The sequence below is a fragment of the Urocitellus parryii genome, chromosome 6 (genome assembly GCF_045843805.1).
Source record: "Urocitellus parryii isolate mUroPar1 chromosome 6, mUroPar1.hap1, whole genome shotgun sequence".
Classification (NCBI taxonomy): domain Eukaryota; kingdom Metazoa; phylum Chordata; class Mammalia; order Rodentia; family Sciuridae; genus Urocitellus; species Urocitellus parryii.
This window is the reverse complement of record NC_135536.1, coordinates 177,354,993-177,377,110: the sequence shown is the minus strand read 5'-3', so window position 1 is coordinate 177,377,110 and position 22,118 is coordinate 177,354,993. Positions and strand designations below refer to the sequence as shown.

The 22,118-nt window shown below is 37.1% G+C and overlaps 1 protein-coding gene and 1 non-coding gene across 4 annotated transcripts in view; one reads left to right on the top strand and one right to left on the bottom strand.

The window, feature by feature from the left end:
• Uqcc1 (ubiquinol-cytochrome c reductase complex assembly factor 1) overlaps positions 1-22,118 on the top strand; it is a 93,902-nt gene that overhangs the window by 14,439 nt on the left and 57,345 nt on the right. For all 3 annotated transcript variants that reach the window (XM_026383169.2, XM_026383167.2, XM_026383170.2), the window contains exons 4-6: positions 3,060-3,167; positions 12,413-12,485; positions 21,168-21,225. In XM_026383169.2, the coding sequence (XP_026238954.1) occupies positions 3,060-3,167; positions 12,413-12,485; positions 21,168-21,225 (239 nt within the window). The remainder of the gene's footprint in view (positions 1-3,059; positions 3,168-12,412; positions 12,486-21,167; positions 21,226-22,118) is intronic.
• Positions 10,081-10,187, bottom strand: LOC113179019 (U6 spliceosomal RNA). Its single transcript, XR_003300313.1, has one exon. It is a non-coding gene; the product is annotated as a U6 spliceosomal RNA (small nuclear RNA).

Genomic DNA, 22,118 nt, shown 5'->3' with positions numbered 1-22,118 from the left:
TTATTTTATTTTTATGTGGTGCTGAGGATTGAACCTAGGGCCTCACACGTGCTAGGTGAGCACTTTGCTGCTGAGCCACAACCCCAACCCCCAGATGTTCTTTTATATGTTTGTGTGGTGCTGGGAATTGAACCCAGGGGTACTCTACACTGAGCACCTCAGCCCTTTTTATTTATTTATTTATTTTTATTTTTTTGTACTGGGGACTGAACCTAGGGACATTTAACACCAAGCCACATCCTTAGTCCTTTTTTTGAGATGGTCTTGCTAAGTTGCTGAAACTAGCTTTGAACTTGTGATCCTTCTGCCTCAGCCTCCCAAGTTGCTAGGATTATAGGCATGTGCTACCACACCTGGTCTTTTTTTTTTTTTTTAATATTTATTTTTTAGTTGTAGGTGGACACACAATACCTTTTTTATTTTGAAATAAGGTCTCACTAAATTGCTGAGGCTGTCCTTGACTTGCAATCCTCCTGCCTCAGCCATCTGAGTTTCTGGGATTTAGAAGCATGCACCACTGCCTCAGCCATCTGAGTTTCTGGGATTTAGAAGCATGCACCATCATACCTGATCAGATGTTCTTTTATAAATATTTTTTTAGTTGTAGATAAACATACAGCATGTTTATTTATTTTTTTTAAACTTTTTTTTTTTTTTTTTTAAAGAGAGAGAGAGAATTTTTAACTTTGTATTTTTTAGTTTTCGGCAGACATAACATCTTTGTTTGTATGTGGTGCTGAGGATCGAACCCGGGCCGCACGCATGCCAGGCGAGCACACTACCGCTTGAGCCACATCCCCAGCCCAGCATGTTTATTTTTATATGGAGCTGAGGATTGAACCCAGTGCCTTACACATGTGAGGCAGGCACTTTACCACTGAGCTACAGCCCCAGCCTCCAGATGTTCTTATTTTGATCTCAACAATATCTTTCCTTCTGTGTGGCAAGGAATTTAAGCAAATATAGAAGTGAGGCTTGGAGAGTTGAAATGATTTGCTCAATGTTACAAAGGATGGTAACAAACTGAATTATTTGAACCTCAGCCTTCTAAAATTAGTCCTGTGTTTCTTCACTGTACTGTCTTGTCTGGGAAGCATTTTAGAGGAGAAGATTCTTCATGGATTTTGGACAAATTATTTAACTTTTAGAGTTTTTTTTGTTTTTTTTTTTTTAATTGGTTTAGATAGCCTGCTTTTCTTTGGAGAGCTTAGTATTAGAACGGGTTTTCCTTGGAGTTTATTTTCAAATTGCAATATTTATGTTTTCTATATTTATTGGCTGTTATGGTTTGGGCATTAGATGTCCTCCAGAAGCTTATGTTTGAGACATGCAAGAACATTCAGAGGTGGAATGATTGGGTAATGAGAGCCTTAACCAATTGGTGAATTTATCCCCTGATGGAATTAACTGAGTGGTAACTAAAGGCAGGTAGGTGAGGCTGGAGGTGGGGGGACATACCTTGGAGTATATATTTTGTATCTGGAGAGTAGAGTCTCTCTCTGTCTCCTTGCTGATCATCATGTGAGACGCTTCTCTTTGCCACACCTTTCTGCCGTGATGTTCAGTTTTATCTCCATTCCTGAGGAATAGAGCCAATTATTTGTGGACAGAGACCTCTGAAACCATGAGCCTCCAAATAAACTTTCCTCCTAAAATTATTCTTGTCAGGTCTTTTAGTCACAGTTGCAACAAATTAACTAAAACATGTACTAAGAATATAAGGCTGGGTGCTGTGGCACATGCCTGTAATCCCAGTGGCTCAAGAAGCTGAGGCAGGAGTAACGTGAGTTCAAAGCCATTCTCAGTAAAAGCAAGGCACTAAACAACTCTAAATAAAATACAAAAAATAGGGCTGGGGATGTGGCTCCGTGGTCTAGTGACCCTGAGTTCAATCCTGGTACCAAAAAAAAAAAAAAAAAAATACAAGAGTTGAAAAACATTGTATTCAGGGTTTACTTTGGTTGACTGTGGTTTTGGATGATTTGCCTGTTTTCAAATAGTATTTTTCTCACTTTTCCTTTTACACACCAATAAACAGAATATTTCTCTTCACAGAATTTTTCTTTAGGAGATGGGGATCAAGATTCCTATTAAGGAGTAGAAATATAGCTCCATGGTAGAATGCTTGCCTAGTATGTGCTAAGTTCCCAAAAAACCCTAAACAAACAATACCAACAACAACCAAAAAATTTCATTTTGAAAGTACTCTTTTTTGATATAGTTTTTATTCTAAAGATCCTAAATTTATCGTTTCTTAGACATGGGCTCATAAGCCCATGGTCAGTGAAGTGGATATCACTTGCTTTGTAATTTGGAAGACATGTATTAGATAACATTTCAGCTGGGGCTGGGGATGTGGCTCAAGCGGTAGCAGGTTCACCTGGCATGTGTGTGGCCCCGGTTCGATCCTCAGCATCACATACAAAAACAAAGATGTTGTGTCTGCCGAAAACTAAAAAATAAATATTAAAAAATTATCTCTCTCTCTCTCAAAAAAAAACAAAAACCAAAAAAACATTTCAGCTGTATTTGCACTGTTCTGATGTCTAATGAAATGAAAAATAAAAATTGTAGGAAACCGAGACTGAGGCAGGGGGATCTTGAGTTCAAAGCCAGCCTCAGCCGAAGTGAGGCACTAAGCAACTCAGTGAGACCCTATCTCTAAATAAAATACAAAATAGGGCTGGGGATATGGCTTAGTGGTCGAGAGCCCCTAAATTCAATCCCTGGTACCCACCCCCAAACCCCACATACAAAAAAATTGAAGGTAAGGCAGGCTCCGTAGCTCACACCTGTAATCTCAGTGACTTAGGAGGGAGGCTGAGGCAGGAGGATTGCAAGTTCAAGGCAACTTAGTGAGACCCTCAGTAACTTAGCAAGACTCTGTCTCAAAACAGAAAATAAAAAAGGGCTAGAGATATAGCTTAGTGGTAAAAGTGCCTGTGGGTTCAGTCCTCAGTACAAAAAGAAAAAAAAAATTGTAGGGAATAAAATGTCTAAACAATTTTTTTTTTACAACTTATTTTGGTTTCTTTCTCTTTGGCTATTTGACTAAATAGCTTTCTGCTACCAAGGATTCCCTACAGCCTGTTGAAGAGAAGGTTGGTGCTTTCACGAAGATAATAGAAGCCATGGGATTCACAGGACCATTGAAATACAGTAAATGGGTAAAGTCTTCTAAATTCTTCTCATTTTTTTATTTTGGGTTTTGTTCTTTCTCTTTCCCATAGAAGATTTTTTAAAAGCTTGTTTGCTCTCGTGAAATTCATATGTTGTTTTGATAATTTCTTAGAAATGCACTCCCCTCCTCAAGCCCCCACTTCTTGATCAGTGAGACTGAAATGTAGCATGTGGGACTGAAATACTCCTTTTTTAGTTGTAAGCTGCCTTGGAAGCAGCTTACAGTAGCAGGCACCCAGTAAGATTGCACCTTTCAGGCCCTTGCTACATGGTATGCCATGTAGAAGAGTGCAGAGGGTCAGACGGGCGACATTCTTAAGGAAGCATATGTCTCTAATGAATTCATTTTTTTTTTTTTTAAGAGAGAGTGAGAGAGGAGAGAGAATTTTTAATATTTATTTTTTAGTTCTCGGCGGACACAACATCTTTGTTGGTATGTGGTGCTGAGGATCGAACCCGGGCCGCACGAGTGCTGGATGAGCACGCTACCGCCTGAGCCACATTCCCAGCACCTGAATTCATTTTTTTAAAAAATTATTTTATTTTCTAATTTGTTCTAATTAGTTATACATGACAGTAGAATGCATTTTGACACATTATACACGAGTGGAATACAACTTCTCATTACTCTGGCTGTACATGATATAGAGTCACACCCGTAGTGTAGGATGAATCCATTTTCATTAAGTGATTTTTTTTCCCTAGGTCATTATAGTGACATTCTTTAAAATTTTAGAAAAAGCATCTTTTTTATTAAAATTGACTCCATGACTTTGTTATAATTGACTTCTTGTCAATACTTGACCTAGCACTTTATTTCTTATACAGTAGTTGCTGTAAATGAATGAGTGTTCTCTCTCTATCAGGTGTATACTGGTTCTTATTTATACCTTTAGTCAATTTAGAACAATAGAACATTAGTGATTCTGTTCTTCTCATCCCACTTATTTCCTATGACTATTCTATCACTGTGGCAAGGTGTCTCTTAATGCCTTTCAAGGTTGCTAGAATATTTGATAAGTCTAATCATTGTCAGTTGTAAGTCAGAGCATACCAACACAAAGTGGTAGGAAAGACATTTCTAGAAAATGTCATAATTTTGCTGAAAATAAGTAATGACATTTATACTGTTTTAACAAGTTGGATTCAAATTAGAATTTCAGTTTTAATATGGACTCTACTCTTTGTTTCTTTTTACTTGCTTTCTCTTCCTAACAGTCATTACTACAGCAGATAGAGGTTTTGCTTTGTTTGTGAATTCTGAAAAGTCAGCACTGATTGCACAAGAATTTGTTTATTTTTTATTAGGGGATTTTTGAAATGTATAGAGAGGGCACAAATGCTAAGTAGTAATGATATTCTTGAGACCCTGAGGTTATGAGGTACTTTCCAAATCATCAAGGAAATATTAAGTTTATTAAAGTTATATATGTGTGTGTGTGTGTGTGTGTGTGTGTGTATGTATGTATTTTTCATCTTAATTCTTTGACGGTTATTAAATTATTGACTTATTTAGTAATGTATTAACCAGAATCTTTCCCCCTATTTTTTAAAAAAGGTAGTGATTTAGATTTTAAAACTTGAAATATGTTTTGTTTGAAAATTAGAAGAGGTATGTAATGTTATGAACGACCAATAAAAAAAAAATAAAAAATAAAAAATAAAAAAAAAAAAAAAAAAAAAAAAAAAAAAAAAGAAAATTAGAAGAGGGAAATGAAAGCAGAAAAAAGAAAGAAAAGAAAAATTTACTGTTTTATTCATTTCTTGGTGATTGGGTTCCACTTGGTTACTACCATATGCTTTGTCTAGTCTGTTTTTTTTTTTTTTTTTTTTTAATGATTCCAGAGGGAAAATTGGCTACCATTTGGAGGATTACTAAATCATCAAGAACATTTCTTCACTCTTGTAGCTTAGGTTAGCCTCTGATTTTTTTTGGTTCCCTTTGTGACCTCAACTAAATTCCTAATGTTTGCATTAAAAAATATCTTTGTGATGTGGCATTGTCTACTTTCTATAATTTTTGTTTTTAAAACTTATGACAGCAAAATACCAAAGTCTACCATTCTACTATGGTTGTGTTGGGAAAATCTAGATACAACTCCCCCACTTCCCCTTTATTTCCAAGAATTGAACCGAGAGGCTCTTTACTGCTGAGCTATATCTCTGACCCCACCCCCTTTTTTTTAAAGATATTTTTTAGTTGTCAATGGACCTTTATTTTATTTATTTATATGCGGTGCTGAGAATTGAACCCAGTGCCTCACACATGCTAGGCAAATGCTCTATCACTGAGCCACCACCCTAGCCCCCCAACTCTTTTTACTTTTTATTTATAGATAGGGTCTTGCTAAGTTCCTCAGAGGAGCTTTTAATTTTTTTTTTTTTTTTTTTTGGTACTGGGGATTGAACTCGGGCACTCCACCACCCAGCCACATCCCCAGCCCTAATTTGTATTTTATTTAGAGACAAGGTCTCACTGAGTTGCTTAGTGCCTTGCTTTTGCTGAGGCTGGCTTTGAATTTGTGATCCTCCTGCCTCCTGAGATTAAAGGTGTGTGTGCTACCGTGCCTGGCACAGCCTTGAACTTTTTTTTTTTTAAAGAGAGAGAGAGAGAGAGAGAGAGAGAGAGAGAGTATATATTTCAGTATTTATTTTTTCAGTTTTTGGCGGACACAACATCTTTGTTTGTATGTGGTGCCGAGGATTGAACCCGGGCCGCACGCATGCCAGGCGAGCGCACTACCGCTTGAGCCACATCCCCAGCCCCAGCCTTGAACTTTTGATGCTTCTATATCAGCCTCCAAGTTGCTGGGATTACTGGTGTGTACCACCATCCAGCCTCCATTTTGAAAAACTAAAGAGCCCTTTCAACAATGTTAACTCAGAAATCTATGGCTAGACACTTGTATTTGATTGCATTTATAGAATTCTTTATGTATTTCATTAGGAAGTAAAATGCTGGCTTATCTGTCCATGTCAGCAGTATCAAATGTCTTTATACTTTTCTTTAATGTTTTCATGTATAGTTCCCATTTTTCTTTAGAGTCATAATTAGGATTTTTAAAAACTTTTTTTAAAAATTTTTTTTAGTTGTAGATGGACATACAGTATCTTTACTTATTTTTATGTAGTGCTGAGGATTGAACCCAGTACCTCACACATGTGAGGCAAGTGCTCTACCACTGAGCTACAGCCCCAGCCCATAATTAGGATTTTAAATGTAGCTTTTCCTTATTTCTTGTAGTGTCCTGAAATAACCACTCTTTTACATTATATTTGTATAGCAATATCATATAAGAAAGGACAGCACATGCCATGATTCTAGCATATGTCATGGAATGGATAGGTTTTGTATTAGCATTGAGCCCAAAATTTATTTTTGTTCTGAAGGACATGAAAAACTGGAATATATTCAGAGTTGGACAGTGAGTCTTGTGGAAGTTTAGAAACTGTTGAATAAAGAATGGTTGAAGGAAACAGGGATGCTTATCTGAGTTACTCCAATGGCCAGAAAAATGTCTAATGAATATTATATGAAGCAGATTTAAGTTCAGTACAATGAAAATCTAAGAACTGTTCTTCAGTAGGATAGGTAGCCTTGCAAAAAGTCATTGATCTTATTTGAACAAGGGCCCATTCATGAGTCAAGAATGCTGAAGAAGGAATTCCAGTACAGAATAGAATGCATAGAATTCAGTACAGAAACTATCAGTTTCTGGGAGATCATCCTAAAGCTGTCCTAGATACTTCTGTTTCGGTCAAGTAGCCTGACGAAGCCTTCCAAAGTTAGAATGAAATAAACATGAAATCATCCAAGGACCAGAACAGCTTGTATTGACTTGGTGGAAGTTTAGTCCATTTACCTCTTTAACTTATATTAATGCATAATTCTTGGATAACTTCTTTCCATTTATTATGTCCAGTCCCTGTGTGATAATCTTCAGGGACTTGCTTTAGAGATTTGTCCAGGAAAATGGCTCACCCAAGTATAAAGGCTTGGCTTTGCTGCAGGAAAAGTGAAGAACTGTAAAATGCTCTTGATTTCTACAGTTTGAGCACTGTATAAATATCCAAGCCAATCTGGTGAACTCTTCATTATTTGTAATGAGTGCTTTTTCATGAACATATTATAGGGGAAAGCTTCCTTCTCAAGGAGAGACATGGTCCTTGGAGGCAAGTCTGCTTTTCCTAGGGCAGGGTGATTAATTGTGAACCTAACAGACTTTATATAGAGGAACCTAAAGGAAACTGCAGGATTAAAAAAAAAAAAAAAAAGAAAGAAAGAAATAATTAGGGATTTTAGTTAAAATTATAAACTGATCTAGAGTTGGACAACGCCATAAGTTTCTAAAGGGCACAGATTTTTGTCTGTTTTGTTTTCCTCTCTATTTTCAGCTCCTAGAACATTGTGAAATGAGGTGGAAAACTAAGGGATTTCCAGAATTCCCATCTCAAGGTTAGGAATAGACCTGAGAAGGCCATAATAGTAGTATAATGATAGCACTATTTAGAGGATTGTACAGATCAGTGCTTCCCAAAATGTATTCTGTGGTTAAGTACTTAAAATAACTGCAGATGTTAACAAAGTTAAACAGGTTTTCTTCTCTTATTTTTATATTTTGATATGGGTGAATTACATCGATTGATTTGCCAGTGTTGAATCAACTTGCATTTATGGATAAATCCCACTTGATCATGATATATTGTCCTTTTTATATATTTTATTAAGGAATTTTGCAACTATGTTTATTAAGATTATAATTGTAAAGTTTAGCTTTCTTTCTTTCTTCTATTTTTTTTTTTAAAGAGAGAGAGGGAAGAGAGAGGGAGAGAGAGGGAATTTTTTCAATACTTATTTTTTTAGTTTTTGGCGGACACAACATCTTTGTTTGTATATGGTGCTGAGGATCGAACCCGGGCCACATGCATGTCAGGTGAGCGCGCTAACGCTTGAGCCACATCCCCAGCCCCTAGCTTGCTTTCTTTTTTTTTTTTTGGTACCAGGGATTGAACTCAGGGGTACTCAACCACTAAGCCACATCCCCAGCCCTATTTTATATTTTATTTAGAAACAGGGTCTCACTGAGTTGTTTAGCTCCTTGCCAGGGCTAAGGCTGGCTTTGAACTCGCAATCCTCCTGTCTCAGCCACTCAAGCTGCTGGGATTATAGCATCACGCCCAGAAGTTTAGCTTTCTCCTAATGACTGATTTTGATATCAGGATAATGGTCTTATAAATGAGTTGTGAAATGTTCTTTTTCTCTACTTTACCAGAAGTGTAGCTTTGGTATTGTTTCCTTCTTTATTTCTTTTTCTTTTCTTTCTTTCTTTCCTTTTTTTTTTTTTTAAATACTGGGGATCCCATCCAGGGGTGCTCTCATGCTGAGTTACGTCCCCCAGCCCTTTTTATTTTTTTGTTTTGAGACTGGGTTTCACTAAGTTGCCTAGGCTGGCCTTGAACTTGCAATCTTCCTGCCTCAGCCTCCTAGTCCTCCTGCCTTAGCCTTGGAGTTGCTGGGATTAGAAGAGTGTGTGGCTGTACCCAACATTTAAAGAAATGACACGAGCCAGGTGTGATGGTACATGCGTATAATCTCAGGGACCAGGAAGGCTGAGACAGGAAGATCTCAGGCTTGAGGTCAGCCTAGGAATTTAGGGAAACCCTTGTCTCAAAACAAAAAGTAAAAGGGATTGAAGGATGTAGCTCAGTGGTTGAGGATCCCCCAAGTTAATTCCCAGTAGCACAAAATAAAAATAAATATTGGGTGTAATTCTGTAAGATGCCATCTGGACCTGCAGTTTTCTTTATGGGAAAGTTTTTAACCACAAATCAAATTTCTTTGAGAGATACAGGACTATACCTGTTATTTATTTATCCTTGTGAGTTTTGCTAGTTTGTAGCTTTCAAAAATCTGCCCATTTCATTTAAGTAATCACATTCATTGCCCATGGTTGTTCATAATATTATCTCATTATCCTATTAATGCCTTTAAGATATCTAGTTATGTCCCCTCTCTGATTCTTGATATTGGCACTTTAAATCCTCTGTTTTATTTCTTTGATAAATCTGGCTAATTTTATTTATTTATTTTCAAATTTTTCCAGTTTGATTTTATTTTTTCCATATTTTTATTGATGCATTATAGTTGTGTATAATTATTATACATAATGGTGAGATTTATTGTTACATATTTGTACATGTAACAATATAATTTGGTTACTGTGATTCCCCAGTATTTTCTTTTCTTCCTCCCCTCTGGCTAATTTTACTGATATTTTAAAAGAACCAAATTTAGGTTCTTTGATTTTCTATATTATTTTTCATTGGTTTCTATTTTTTAGGCTATCATTCTTTCTGCTTGCTTTTCGGTTTAATTTGCTCTTCTTTTTTAGAGTTTTACCATGAATTTTATTTAAAGGTAGACTTCTAAACTGCTGATTTACTCCCCAGACTTATATATCTGATTTTCATTTGTTTATGTGTTCGTTTTTTTTCCATATAAACTTTAGATAAAAGGCTTTGAAAATATGATAGACCTCAAATTAACAAATCTTCATTACAATCAGAAACATAATCCTGGCTTAATTTATTATAGGCATTTCTGCTCATCAGAGAATACTGTTTTGGTTTTGGGGTTTTTTTTTTGACTCTAGAATGTATAGAAAAATATGAACATTGTATAGCATTGGGTATAGTTTATCTTTGGTGATTTGAAGTTTTATTAACAGTTCCAGTGAATTGGACATTGCTTGTCTTCAATTGCTATGCCATTCTTAGTCTGTGCATGTTTTTGTTTGCATATTATTTTTACTAAATTATTTATTTATATATGACGGCAGAATGCAATTCATTTCATATTACACATATAGAGCACAATTTTTCAAGTCACTGGTTGTACACAAAAATATGGAATGCTTCACAGATTTGTGTGTCATTCTTGCGAAGGGGCAATGCTAATCTTTTCTTTATCATTCCAATTTTAGTATATGTGCTGCTGAAGAGAATACTTCCCTGTCTTTTTTTAAAAAATATTTATTTTTTAGTTGTACACAATACCTTTATTTTGTTTTTTTTATTTTTATGTGGTGCTAAGGATAGAACCCAGGGCCTCGCACTTAATAGTCAAGCGCTCTACAGCTGAGCCACAACCCCAGCCCCTTCCTGTCTTTTTAAGAAAGAAAAATAAAACTTCTACAAGTGGTTTCCTTGATGTGCTAATTTAAGTTAGTTGTATCCTTAATGGAAAAAAATTTTTTTGGTGGGGGGGTTCTGGGGATTGAATCCAAGGGCACTTTCCCACTGAGTCATGTCCTTAGCTCCCCACTTTTTTTTTAGACAGGGTCTCATTGAGTTGCTGAGGTTAGCCTTGAACTTTCAATCCTCCCACCTCAGCCTCCCAAATCACTGGGATTACAGGTGTATGATATCTTGCCCTCTTAATGAGATGTTTTAAAAATCCTTGAAAATATGTTTCTGTAGCACTGAGTTGGTCTTCAGACTTTTAACAATTCAGTTTAGCTCTTCCCCTCCCCTACCCAGTACTGGGGATTGAACCCAGGGCTTGTGCTTGCCTTGTGCTTGCCTCTACCATTGCACTACATCCCCACACCTTCCCAATTTCATTTTGAGACAAGGTATCACTAAATTGCTTAGGCTGGTCTCACACTAATGATCTTTCTGCCCAGCCTCCTGAGTAGCAGGGATTCCAGGTGTACAGTGTAACATCAGGCACAATTCAAAGGAATTTACTTTTGATTTTTAGATTTGTCTTTATTAAGGCATAAATTACATACAGTAAAATATACAAATCTTAAGTATATAGGTTAGCAAATAAGTTAGAATTGTCATTTATATCAAGATCCTAAGCTGGGCAGGGTGGCATACGCCTGTAATCTCAGTGTCTTGGGAGGTTGAAGGCAGGAGGATTGCAAGTTTGAGACCAGCCTCAACAATTTAGCAAGGCCCCAAGCAACTTAGTAAGATCCTGTCTAAAAATAAAAAGGGATAGAGATGTGATGTGGCTCAGTGGTACAGTATCCCTGGCACCAAAAATAAATAAACAAACAAACAAATAAATAAATAAAATCCTGAGAAAATTCTTTTTTTTTTTAAAGATATTCTCCAGATGAATTTTTTTTTTTTTGAGAGAGAGAGAGAGAGAGAGAGAGAGAGAGAGAGAGAGAGAATTTTAATATTTATTTTTTAGTTCTCGGCGGACACAACATCTTTGTTTGTATGTGGTGCTGAGGATCGAACCCAGGCCGCACGCATGCCAGGCGAGCGCGCTACCGCTTGGGCCACATCCCCAGCCCCCAAGAGAAAATTCTTATTACTTTGGGAAATAGAAAAAGGTTGAGTGTTCTACTGTATTTTATATTCATTAGAAACTTTTGTTTATATATATAGTATTGTTAATCTACAAACTATTAAAACTAAAGACAATATGGAAAAGATTCCCCCTCCAAAAAAAATAAAAGATTTATAGACTGATTAGTAATGTTTTTAAGGAAAAGATGAAAGGTTTTTATTTGATTTTGGTAAAAATAATAGGTAATTTTATTTATTTATTTTTATGCGTGCTGAGGATTGAATCCAGTGCCTCACCAGTACTAGACAAACTCTTTACCACTGAGCTACAACCCCAACCCTAAGTAATTTTTTAATATAAAGGATTTCAGAGTATAAAGAGTTGTTGTGGATAATGTTGAACATCAGCTTAGAAGTTCACATGTGGTGAAAAATTAAAAGGAGTGATTTCATTTAAGTATTGAGAGAAATCTTTGACATTTTCATGCTAACATTCTTAACATTGTATAAAGTTGTGGCTAGAAAATGGCTAGAAAAAAATGTCAGCTGGGTGGGGAGTTGTGGTGCACACCTGTAATCTCTAATCTCCAATCTCTGCAAGGCTAGGGATTATAGGGATCCTTTCCCTCAGGCAGGAGGATGGCAAATTTAAAGTCAGTCTGCATGCATCTTGGCCAGGGGTTAAGCCAATTAGCAATATCCTGTCTCAAAAAAAAAAAAAAAAAAACAAAACAAAAACGGCAGGGGGTTCAATCCCCAGTACCAACCCCCCCCCAAAAAAAACCAAAATGTTATTAGATTAAATTGCCTAGAGATAGGTTTTAGACCCTTCTAGTTGAAGAAATGTATGATTTTATGACCCATTTCTTATGATACTGGAATATCCTCTTGGTCCTGTGTTAAGTTTTTTGTTCTCTTTGTCTAGAAAATTAAGATTGCAGCCCTGCGCATGTATACTAGCTGTGTGGAGAAAACTGACTTCGAGGAATTCTTTCTAAGTAAGTTACTATTTAATAATTCTGGACAGGAAAGTGAATCTATTTTTCATTTTTATGGATGCATTTTAATAGGATAGACATTTAAAAAATCATTTGTGAAACAATTTTTCCTGCACAAAGTATATAATACAAGCTGTTTTTCTCTTGGTAGAATAAAAAACAACAGATTAATAGAAATAAATCATTTTTTTTTAACAAATTTGGAAAACCCCTACAAATTTGTCTAGTACTTTGACTTTATCATCCTCCTGTACATGTGTCTTTTTAAAGTCAGAGAACTTGTAGTGACCATACCTGTTTTACATTGAGGATGTTTTAATTAGCATTTAAAAAAATTTTGGGGGGAGTAGTTGTGTGTGGACAGCATGCCTGTATTTTATTTGTTAATTTTTATGCAGTGCTAAAGATCGAACCCAGTGCCTCACATGTGCTCAGAGTGCAAGCACTCTGCCACTGAGCTACAGCCCCAGCCCTTAGTTAGCATTTTGACATGGACTTTTTGCCAGTCATTCTTCCTTTGTTTCTAGTTTTTAATTATTTTAGTCAATTCTGGAGTAAGCCTCAAGATTTTTCTTCTGTTAAAGGACTATTGGTTTGAAAGGCTCATATAATTTTATTGTTTATAGCTGATTGATAAATTGCTTTCCAAAAGAGGTCTAGCTTAGACCTCCCCTGGCTGTTGATTTTATCAATACAATATTAATTTTGATGCTATAAACTGTTGTAGCTATTAACAAAGTTAATTAAAATGAGTACTTATGAAATTACTGGAAGAATTGAAACCATTTCCAGTTCCACAGATTTTAGAAGGAAGAGCATGCTATAGTATAGCCATTTCCTCAAAAGAGCAAATACCTAGAAGGTTTATGAATCTGATATTGTTTTCTGACCACACATTTATAATGTGTTGCAGTAATGTTCATTATTGTATAATGTTAGCAATAATGAAGAAAGATAGATGCAGTCGTGATTATTTAATAACTATTCTGTTTAAAAATTTTTTTTTGTAGTCATAGACGGACAGCATGCCTTTATTTTATTTGTTTCATTTTTATGTGGTGCTAAGGATTGAACCCAGTGCCTTACATGTGCTAGGTGAGTGCTCTGCCAATGAGCTACAGTCTCAGCCCCAATAACTATTCTGTTTTTAAAAATCAAACACAAGTTGTTTTATTTTACTGTTTCAGCAGACTGACATTAGAGACTTGAAGTACCATATTCAGTTGTAATCCCAATTAATTGTCCATTTTCCATTTCTTACTTATTCTTTGTCAAAAGCTATAACAATTTCTCATGCAAATCAAAACCACCCTAAGATAACATCTCACTCCAGTAAGATTGGCAGCCATTATGAAGTCAAACAACAATAAGTGTTGGCGAGGATGTGGGGAAAAGGGTACACTTGTACACTGCTGGTGGGACTGTAAATTGGTAAGGCCAATTTGGAAAGCAGTATGGAGATACCTGGGAAAGCTGGGGATGGATCCACCATTTGACCCAGCTATCGCCCTCCTCGGACTATTCCCTGAGGATCTTAAAAGAGCGTACTATAGGGATACTGCCACATCAATGATCATAGCGGCACAATTCACAATAGCTAGACTGTGGAACCAACCTAGATGCCCATCAATAGATGAATGGATAAAAAAAATGTGGCATCTATACAAAATGGAGTACTACGCAGCAATAAAAAATGACAAAATCATAGAATTTGCAGGGAAATGGATGGCATTAGAGCAGATTATGCTAAGCGAAGCTAGCCAATCCTTAAAAAACAAATGCCAAATGTCTTCTTTGATATAAAGAGAGCAACTAAGAACAGAACAGGGAGGAAGAGCATGAGGAAAAGATTAACATTAAACAAAGACGAGTGGGGGGAGAGAAAGGGAGAGAGAAGGGAAAACATATGGAAATGGTAGGAGGCCCTCAGTGTTATACAAAATTACATAGAAGAGGATGTGAGGGGAAACGGGGGGAGGGGTGGAACAAGGGAGAGAATTGAACAACAGCAGATGAGGTAGAGAAGGATGATGGGTGGGGGGGGAGGGGGGATAGTAGGGGATAGGAAAGGTAGCAGAATACAAGTCACTTATATGCCATTAGGTAAAAATGTGAGTGTGTAACCGATGTGATTCTCCAATTTGTATTTGGGGTAAAAATGGGAGTTCATAACCCAGTTGAGTCAAATGTATGAAAGATGATACATCATGAGCTTTGTAATGTTTTGAACAACCAATAAAAAAATATAAAAATTAAAAAAAAAGGTATAACAATTTCTCATTGTAGGATGAATTAGTCCAAAAGGAGGAAATATAATTTCCTACATAATGAATAAACTATTATTATTAAAAGCTATTTTTTTCCTTAAGTGGTTTCTTGAATTTATATACTTAAATATTTCCCATCATATATACATACATATCTTTTTCTTTTTCTTTTATTTGTGGTGCTGGGTATTGAACCCAGTTCCTTGTGCATACTGAGCTACATCTCCAGTCTTTCTTTTCTTTTTGGGTTCTGGGGATTGAATTCAGGGGCACTCGACCACTAAGCCACATCCCCAGCCCTGTTTTGTATTTTATTTAGAGACATGGTCTCACTGAATTGCTTAGTGCCTCGCTTTCACTGAGGCTGGCTTTGAACTTGCCATTCTCCTGCCTCAGCCTCTAAAGCCACCAGGATCACAGGCTTGTGCCACTGCACTTGGCCCCAGTCCTTTTTTTAAAAAAAATTTTAATTGTAGATGGACACAATACCTTTATTTTTATTTTTTATTTTTTTTAAAACTTTTTTTTTTGAGACAGAGAGAGAGAGAGAGAGAGAGAGAGAGAGAATTTTTAATATTTATTTTTTAGTTTTCGGTGGACACAACATCTTTGTTTGTATGTGGTGCTGAGAATCGAACCCGGGCTGCACGCATGCCAGGTGAGCGAGCTACCGCTTGAGCCACATTCCCAGCCCCTATTTTTTAAAATTTATTTTTATGTGGTGCTGAGGATCCAACCCATTGCCTCACATGTGCTAGGCAAGTGCTGTACCACTGAGCTACAACCCCAGCCCGACAGTTCTTTTTTTTTTTTTTTTAATTTTATTTTTAGAGAAGATTTTGCTGAGTTGCCCACGCTGGTCTCAAACCTGTTATCCCTGCTTCAGTTTCCTGAGTAGTTGAGATTTCAGGTGTGTGCCACCATATCTGGCTGCTCTTTTGAATAAAAACTTCATCCTCAGATATCTATTATTATTTTATTCAACAGTAACTTAAATTTAGTATACTTAATTTAAAAGAATGTTTACGAGCTATTTTGTTTTAATAAGCTCTTCATTATTGAAGGTTCTTTAGCTACTTAGTATTATAGTGTCGAATAATAGGATTATTATTACACATCTAAGTTAATATGTCAAGTTTCAATTCATAGCCTGTTGTAAACTACAAACTTAAGAAAAGTTTATTTTTGTTTTGTTTTCAGAAACAGTTGAGAGCCAGGCCTTGTACCTGTGTTGTCTTTCTTAAAATCTAGAGATTTTCTCACTGTAACATTGCCTGTGAATGAATATAACTGCAGATTAGGAATTGTGATCTATATTAATAGTTTTACTATTATGTTGGTACTAGGGATTGAACCCAGATGCTTTACCTCTGAACCACATCCCTAGCCCTTTTTGTTTTTTGAGATAAGGTCTTGCCAGATTGCTTAGGAACTCACTAAATTGCTGAGGCTGGCCTTGAATTTGTGATCGTCCTGCCTTAGCCTCCCAAGGCACTGGGATTATAGGCATGTGCCACTGCACCCAGCATACTTGATTATATTTCAATGAGAGCCACATCTGTGAGATGTGTGTTAGTGTTGTATAAACTGTTTCTATATGCTATGGTGTATATATCTCAGCGGGCTTTGTCTTAGCTTTGTCATTAAATATAGTTGTCTAAGGTGTCAGTAAATATTTCAGTGACACCCCTCTAGGGTCTAAGATTTTCTAAGACTTAGAAAATTGCCCTTAAAGACCAATAGTAGTTCATTTGTAGTATACTCATCTTTATCATTCATGGGTAGGTTAAGTTTTAAAATCAAACCAAAGTGGTTTCAAGTACAGCTAGTGAATAAAAAGGGAGCAAATTTGGAAAGTACCATCTGGAGGCAAAAGATTAAAAAAAAAATCTTTAAAATAATGAGAATTTCTTGTCGTTTGGATTCTATAGAGTAGGCCAGGCAAGTTTAGAATCAGAAAAGGAAACACACAAACACACACACACACACACACACACACACAAACACATATCCTGTCACACCTTTACATTGGCCATTGTTCACTCTGATGTTCGATTTTGTAGGGCTTACCTTTTAGAGTCCTGAGACTTGAGAGCCTCAGGCAACTGGCCAGCATTATCCTTCCTCAGCAAAAGTGAAGCTAGAGCCCTTTCTTGAGGATTATATGTGAGTGAGTTGTTTACTCACAATATGTTATGCCTGTCAAACTCCTGGACAGTCTCTCACAAAAGAGTTATAGACTCTCTGTCATTTCACAGCCTTGGTGTTCATAGGTTTAAATCTAGAGAGTTAGATATTGGGGATTCTGAGTGATAAGATACCTTAGTAGCTTCTGTTGTTTCTTTTCTTTCATTCTTTTTTAAGTCTAATTGAATTTAATTGTTGAAAATAAATAGATTTTCTTCTCTGATTACAAAATTATTGTCAGAAGTTTATAAAAAATGGATGTTTAGAGAATTCATAAATATTGGAAAGCAGCACATTTTTTTAAAAAAATATTTTTTAGTGGTATTTGGACACAATACCGTTATTTTATTTATTTATTTTTATGTGGTGCCTGTGTGAGGCCAGTGCTGTACTGCTGAGCCACAACCCTAGCCTCTCTCTATGCAGCACATTTTTTATAACAAGGGTTAAAATGAAAAAAATTTTTTTTCAGCTGCTGTTGTTTCTAATATGAGCAACTGCTTTTGTTTCTAAGATGTTTGAATAATGCCCCTTGCCCATCATAATCGAGCAGCATGCCTACAATACATGGCAGTTTTCTGACTGGTGTTAGGAGATCAGTTCTACTAAGAGCAGTTTGGCCAGGCAACGTGGTGCACGCTTGTAATCCTAGTGGCTTAGGAGGCTAAGGCAGGAGGATCTTAAGTTCAAAGCCAGCCTCAGCAAAAAGTGAGGCACTGGGCAATTCAGTGAGATCCTGTCTCTTAAAAAAAAAAAATAAGGCTGGGGATATGGCTCAGTGGTTGAGTGTCCCTAAGTTCAATCCCCTGTACAAAAAAAAAAAAGAAAAAAGAAAAAAAAAAAAAAACTAGAGTAGAGGTGGCCAATCAGTAAAACTTATTTAATCCCACACCATTGCCTGCAGAGTTTTTGTCATTAGTCCTTAAGAAGCTGATTACCTTGGAGAGGAGAAGCCTTAATTAATAAGTTCTTAGTTCAAAACTCAGTCAAGGTTCACCCCTGTCATTTTTTTGATGCAATCTTAACTATTAGTAAGGATTTTCAAAGATAATTTAAACCCTAATATTTAAATAATTCATTGTAAAACAATAACAAGTATTTTTTGAGTGCCTATTAAATACAAACCATTTCATTAAACATTTTATAGGCCTTAGCTAATTGAATCCTCACAAAGACTGTTTAAGGTAGGTTATCTTATTCTCCCCATTTATACAGAGAAGACAGCTGAGGCACTGAGAGGCTAAGTAACTTAACCCAGAGTCATGTAGCAAGTAAGGGAAAGAGTCAAGGTTTTGAACCATACAGTCTGACTCTGTGTGTGTGTGTGTGTGTGTATAATTTATTTATTTTTGTACTGGGGATTGAACTCAGGGGCGCTTGACCACTGAGCCACATTCTTAGCCGTATTTTGTATTTTATTTAGAGACAGGGTCTCACTGAGTTGTTTAGCGCTTTGCCATTGCTGAGGCTGGCCTTGAACTTGTGATCCTCCTGCCTCAGCCTCCCGAGCTGCTGGGATTAAAAGTACCCAGCCTGACCCCATATTAAAATGTGTTAATACTGCCTTCCTTCAACAGTAATGGATTATTTAAATTTTTTTTTAACTTGGTGTAAAGAAAGGAAGTGTACCTAGTCTCAGAAAATAATGCTCCATGTATGCGCTGGAGGAATGTGATCATTGCAAAGGCTTTTGCAGGTTTTAATTTTGAAGTATGTAAGGACTTTTGGTCGAGCTAAAGAATCTGCTGTACTTTTGTGTTGCTCACAGTCAGCCTTCATTGGTGTTATTTTTAGGGCTTTTCTCTGTGGGTTTCTGTTTCAACACCAGTGGGTACAAGGACTCAATCATGTACCAGCTCTCTTCTCATCATCAGCCCTGAGCTGACCCCAAGAAGGGGAAATTGTGACCCAGGTCCAGCTGCTGGCCTGTCTGTCTGTCTGTGCTTTCCAGTCTAAGTGCTGATTCCCTCTCTGAGAAAATTGGAAAGGCTCCTGGAGGCTGCTGAGAAGCTTTGATGTAGAGTTAGCAGTTGAACAGATTGTCCTTTAGAAGCAGCCAAATTTCATTTTCCAGATTGAAAGACAGACTTCCAAGAAAACTTTTCTTTTTAATGTTTTGTTCTAGCATCCAAGAAAAGACCCAACTTCAGATCCAGGCTTGAGAGTTTCTCAGGGCTATTCTGGTTCTAGGTGGAGGGCTGTTGGCCCACTCTCAGATGGCGTGTGTCTTAATAGCTGAGCCTGGCCAGGCCAGCCTTCACCTCCCTCCTGCTGGGCTCAGAGAGGAAGTCCACTTGACAGCTGCAGGGCACCTCCCAATAGGCTCTCCAGAGTATTTTGGTGTCACTTAGTGACAGACCTGGATTCAAACCCCAGCCCTGCCACTAGCATCTTAATATTGTGGCTGCCCGCAAGTCACTTAGCCTTTCTGAGTCTGTTTCCTCACCTCTAAAGAGAGGATTACAATGCTTCCCTCCAGGGTTAAAGTGAGGATTAAGTGTGATAATATATTAAGATGACTAGTAGTAGACCTGGCATGTAGCATGAGCCCTGTTGGATGTTGGATGTTGGATGTTAGGCAGTTAGAGTAGCAATTAAAAACACAGTATTTGGGCCAGGCATTGTGGTGCATGCTTGTAATCCCAGTGACTCAGGAGGCAGAGGCAGGTGGGTTACCAATTTGAGGTCAGCCTGGGCAATTTAGTGAGACCCTGTCTCAAAATAAAAAATAAAAAGGGTTGGAGATATAGCTCCATGGTAGAGCTCTTGGATTCAATTTCCTGTACCACACACACACTCTCCCCACCAAAAAGAGCATAGTATTTGGAATCAAGCAGATGTGAATTTGATGCCAGGTGTCTTATTTCATGGCTATATGACTTTGAGCAATTATCTTAATCTCTCTAAGTTTTCTCACCTGTCAAATGAGGATAATATCAATTCTTACCTAATAGGGTTGTTGGGAGGATTGGTTGAGCTAATACATGTGAAGCTCATAATGTCTGGCACATAGTAAACCCACAATGAATTTCTGCTCCTTATTAGTATTGGTAGTGTTAGTGTACCTCAAAGGATCATGCCTATGTTTTTATCTCCAAGTGATCCCTATTCATTATCATTTAGTAATTATATACCTCATCAATTGCTGAAAGAGAATGCGACTTCTTTCTTGAGTCATTGCTCCAAAGGATAGACTCTGCCAGAAGTGTCCACATTTCTCAGATTCTCTTGCTTCTTCATCCTTTTGCTCCAGCTTTTCTCCTTGTCATGAAATAAGGAGGGTACATTCAGTGGGAGATCCCTTTTCCAGCCAGAAACATTTTAGAGATCTGAGAATTGAGAGGCTTGGATGTTTGATCACAGATCTGATTTGTGGGATCTGAAACCAAGAAGAAGCCCTGCCCAGTTTTGTCATTCCTGGGGGTGATGAAAGCCTTTGATTAGGTAAAATCTGCTTTCTTGTTCAGCTACAACTCTCAAGAATCCCACTTTTTTCTCCTGGTTATTTGGGTAAATTGTTAAGTATAACCATGACCACACCACTGGGTCACCTTAAAGAAGATAGGAAAAGGAGACCAGAAAGGCTTAAATTTCTCAGTAAGGCTACAGTGAAAAAAAAGATGATATTTGAGTAGAGTAGGGGAGGTGGTCTTAGCTTAGATTTTTAGAATTCAAGCCCATGGGGCTGGGGATATGGCTCAAGCGGTAGCACACTCCCCTGGCATGGGTGCGGCCCGGGTTCAATCCTCAGCACCACATACAAAGATGTTGTGTCTGCCGAAAACTAAAATGTAAATAAAATATTAAAAAAAAGATTACAGATCAGGGCTGAGAATATAGCTTAGTCTTATTAGTGCTTATTAAAAAAAAAATAGAATTCAAGCCCAGGAAGGGAAAATACTATAGAATCATGTGGAAGTTGGAGGGTATCCTAGGGACTACTCTAGGCCACCTTGTGCAAAATGAGAAAACTGAGACTGAGAGGAAGGACATGATTTGCCCAAGGCCATATAGCAAAGGCTGAAACTAGAAAGCTGGACTACTGTATGCAGTACTCTTTCAGCCCATGGTCTCGCCTTATGTTTCCACCGATCTTCTCCGTAGTAGCATAATCTGAGAGTACTACACTGCCAAATATTTTCATTGAACAAACCCTTACCAGCATTTTAAATATAATTAATATGCTTCATCTAAATTCTCACATTTATGCTTTATTATTATTTTCTAGGGTGCCAGATGCCTGATACTTTCAATTCATGGTTTCTTATAACCCTACTTCATGTTTGGTAAGTGAGCAATTTAAATGAAGTAACCAATTTTTTTTTTTTTAAACACTGTTGACTTGTAAGGTATGGCCTTCTGAGGGCCTGATTATGTGAAATGGCAGTTGTTCAGACATGAAAAATTGTTCCTTTCATTTTAATAACTGGTGTCTTGAAGCACATTTTTATTAAAGGTCAAAGCATAGGCCCAGAAAGAAACTAATATTTGTAGGATTTTTTTTAAAGAACACCTAACCCAGTGAACAATGCTATCAGTATCTCTAAGGGACTCTATGAGCTTGGATGGAAAGTTCTCTCCCTTGGCTGTTTTAGGAAAAGTTCACATTTACGTAAAAGTGGTTTGAATTGTGAGAAACCGTGGTCATTTTCACTGCTGGTCATCAGAAACCCTATAACAAATTATAGCACTGACATTTACGCCTGTACCTCCAAAATGTGCATACAGGTTAGATTCATGCCAGGTTTGTTGCGTGTAAAAATATTTGACACCTTAAACAGTATATTTTTTCTTCAGGTATGAAATAAGTAGCCAAAGAAAATCAATTTTTCATCTACTGTTACACAGTATTAAAGGTCAGAGGGATATAGGAGTCGTTGAAGTGGGGGGCTGGGGAATGTATTTTCAAACTGCCAGATCTTGGGGAAGTACATTCTGGAGAACCACATTTACTACTTTGACCATAGTATCTGAGGAACGTGGGCAATGGCCACCCTGTCAAAAGGACCCTTGTTTGAAATTGCCTTCAGCTGAGCCTTGCATCACATTGCTGACTACTATATAAAGACTTTTTGGTTTTGATCACTTCTGAAATGTTTCATTTAAACTCACACCATCACTGAGTTTGGCTAAGGTGCCTAGGGTGGCATTTTATTTTGTGTTATTTTTTCATGAGTTG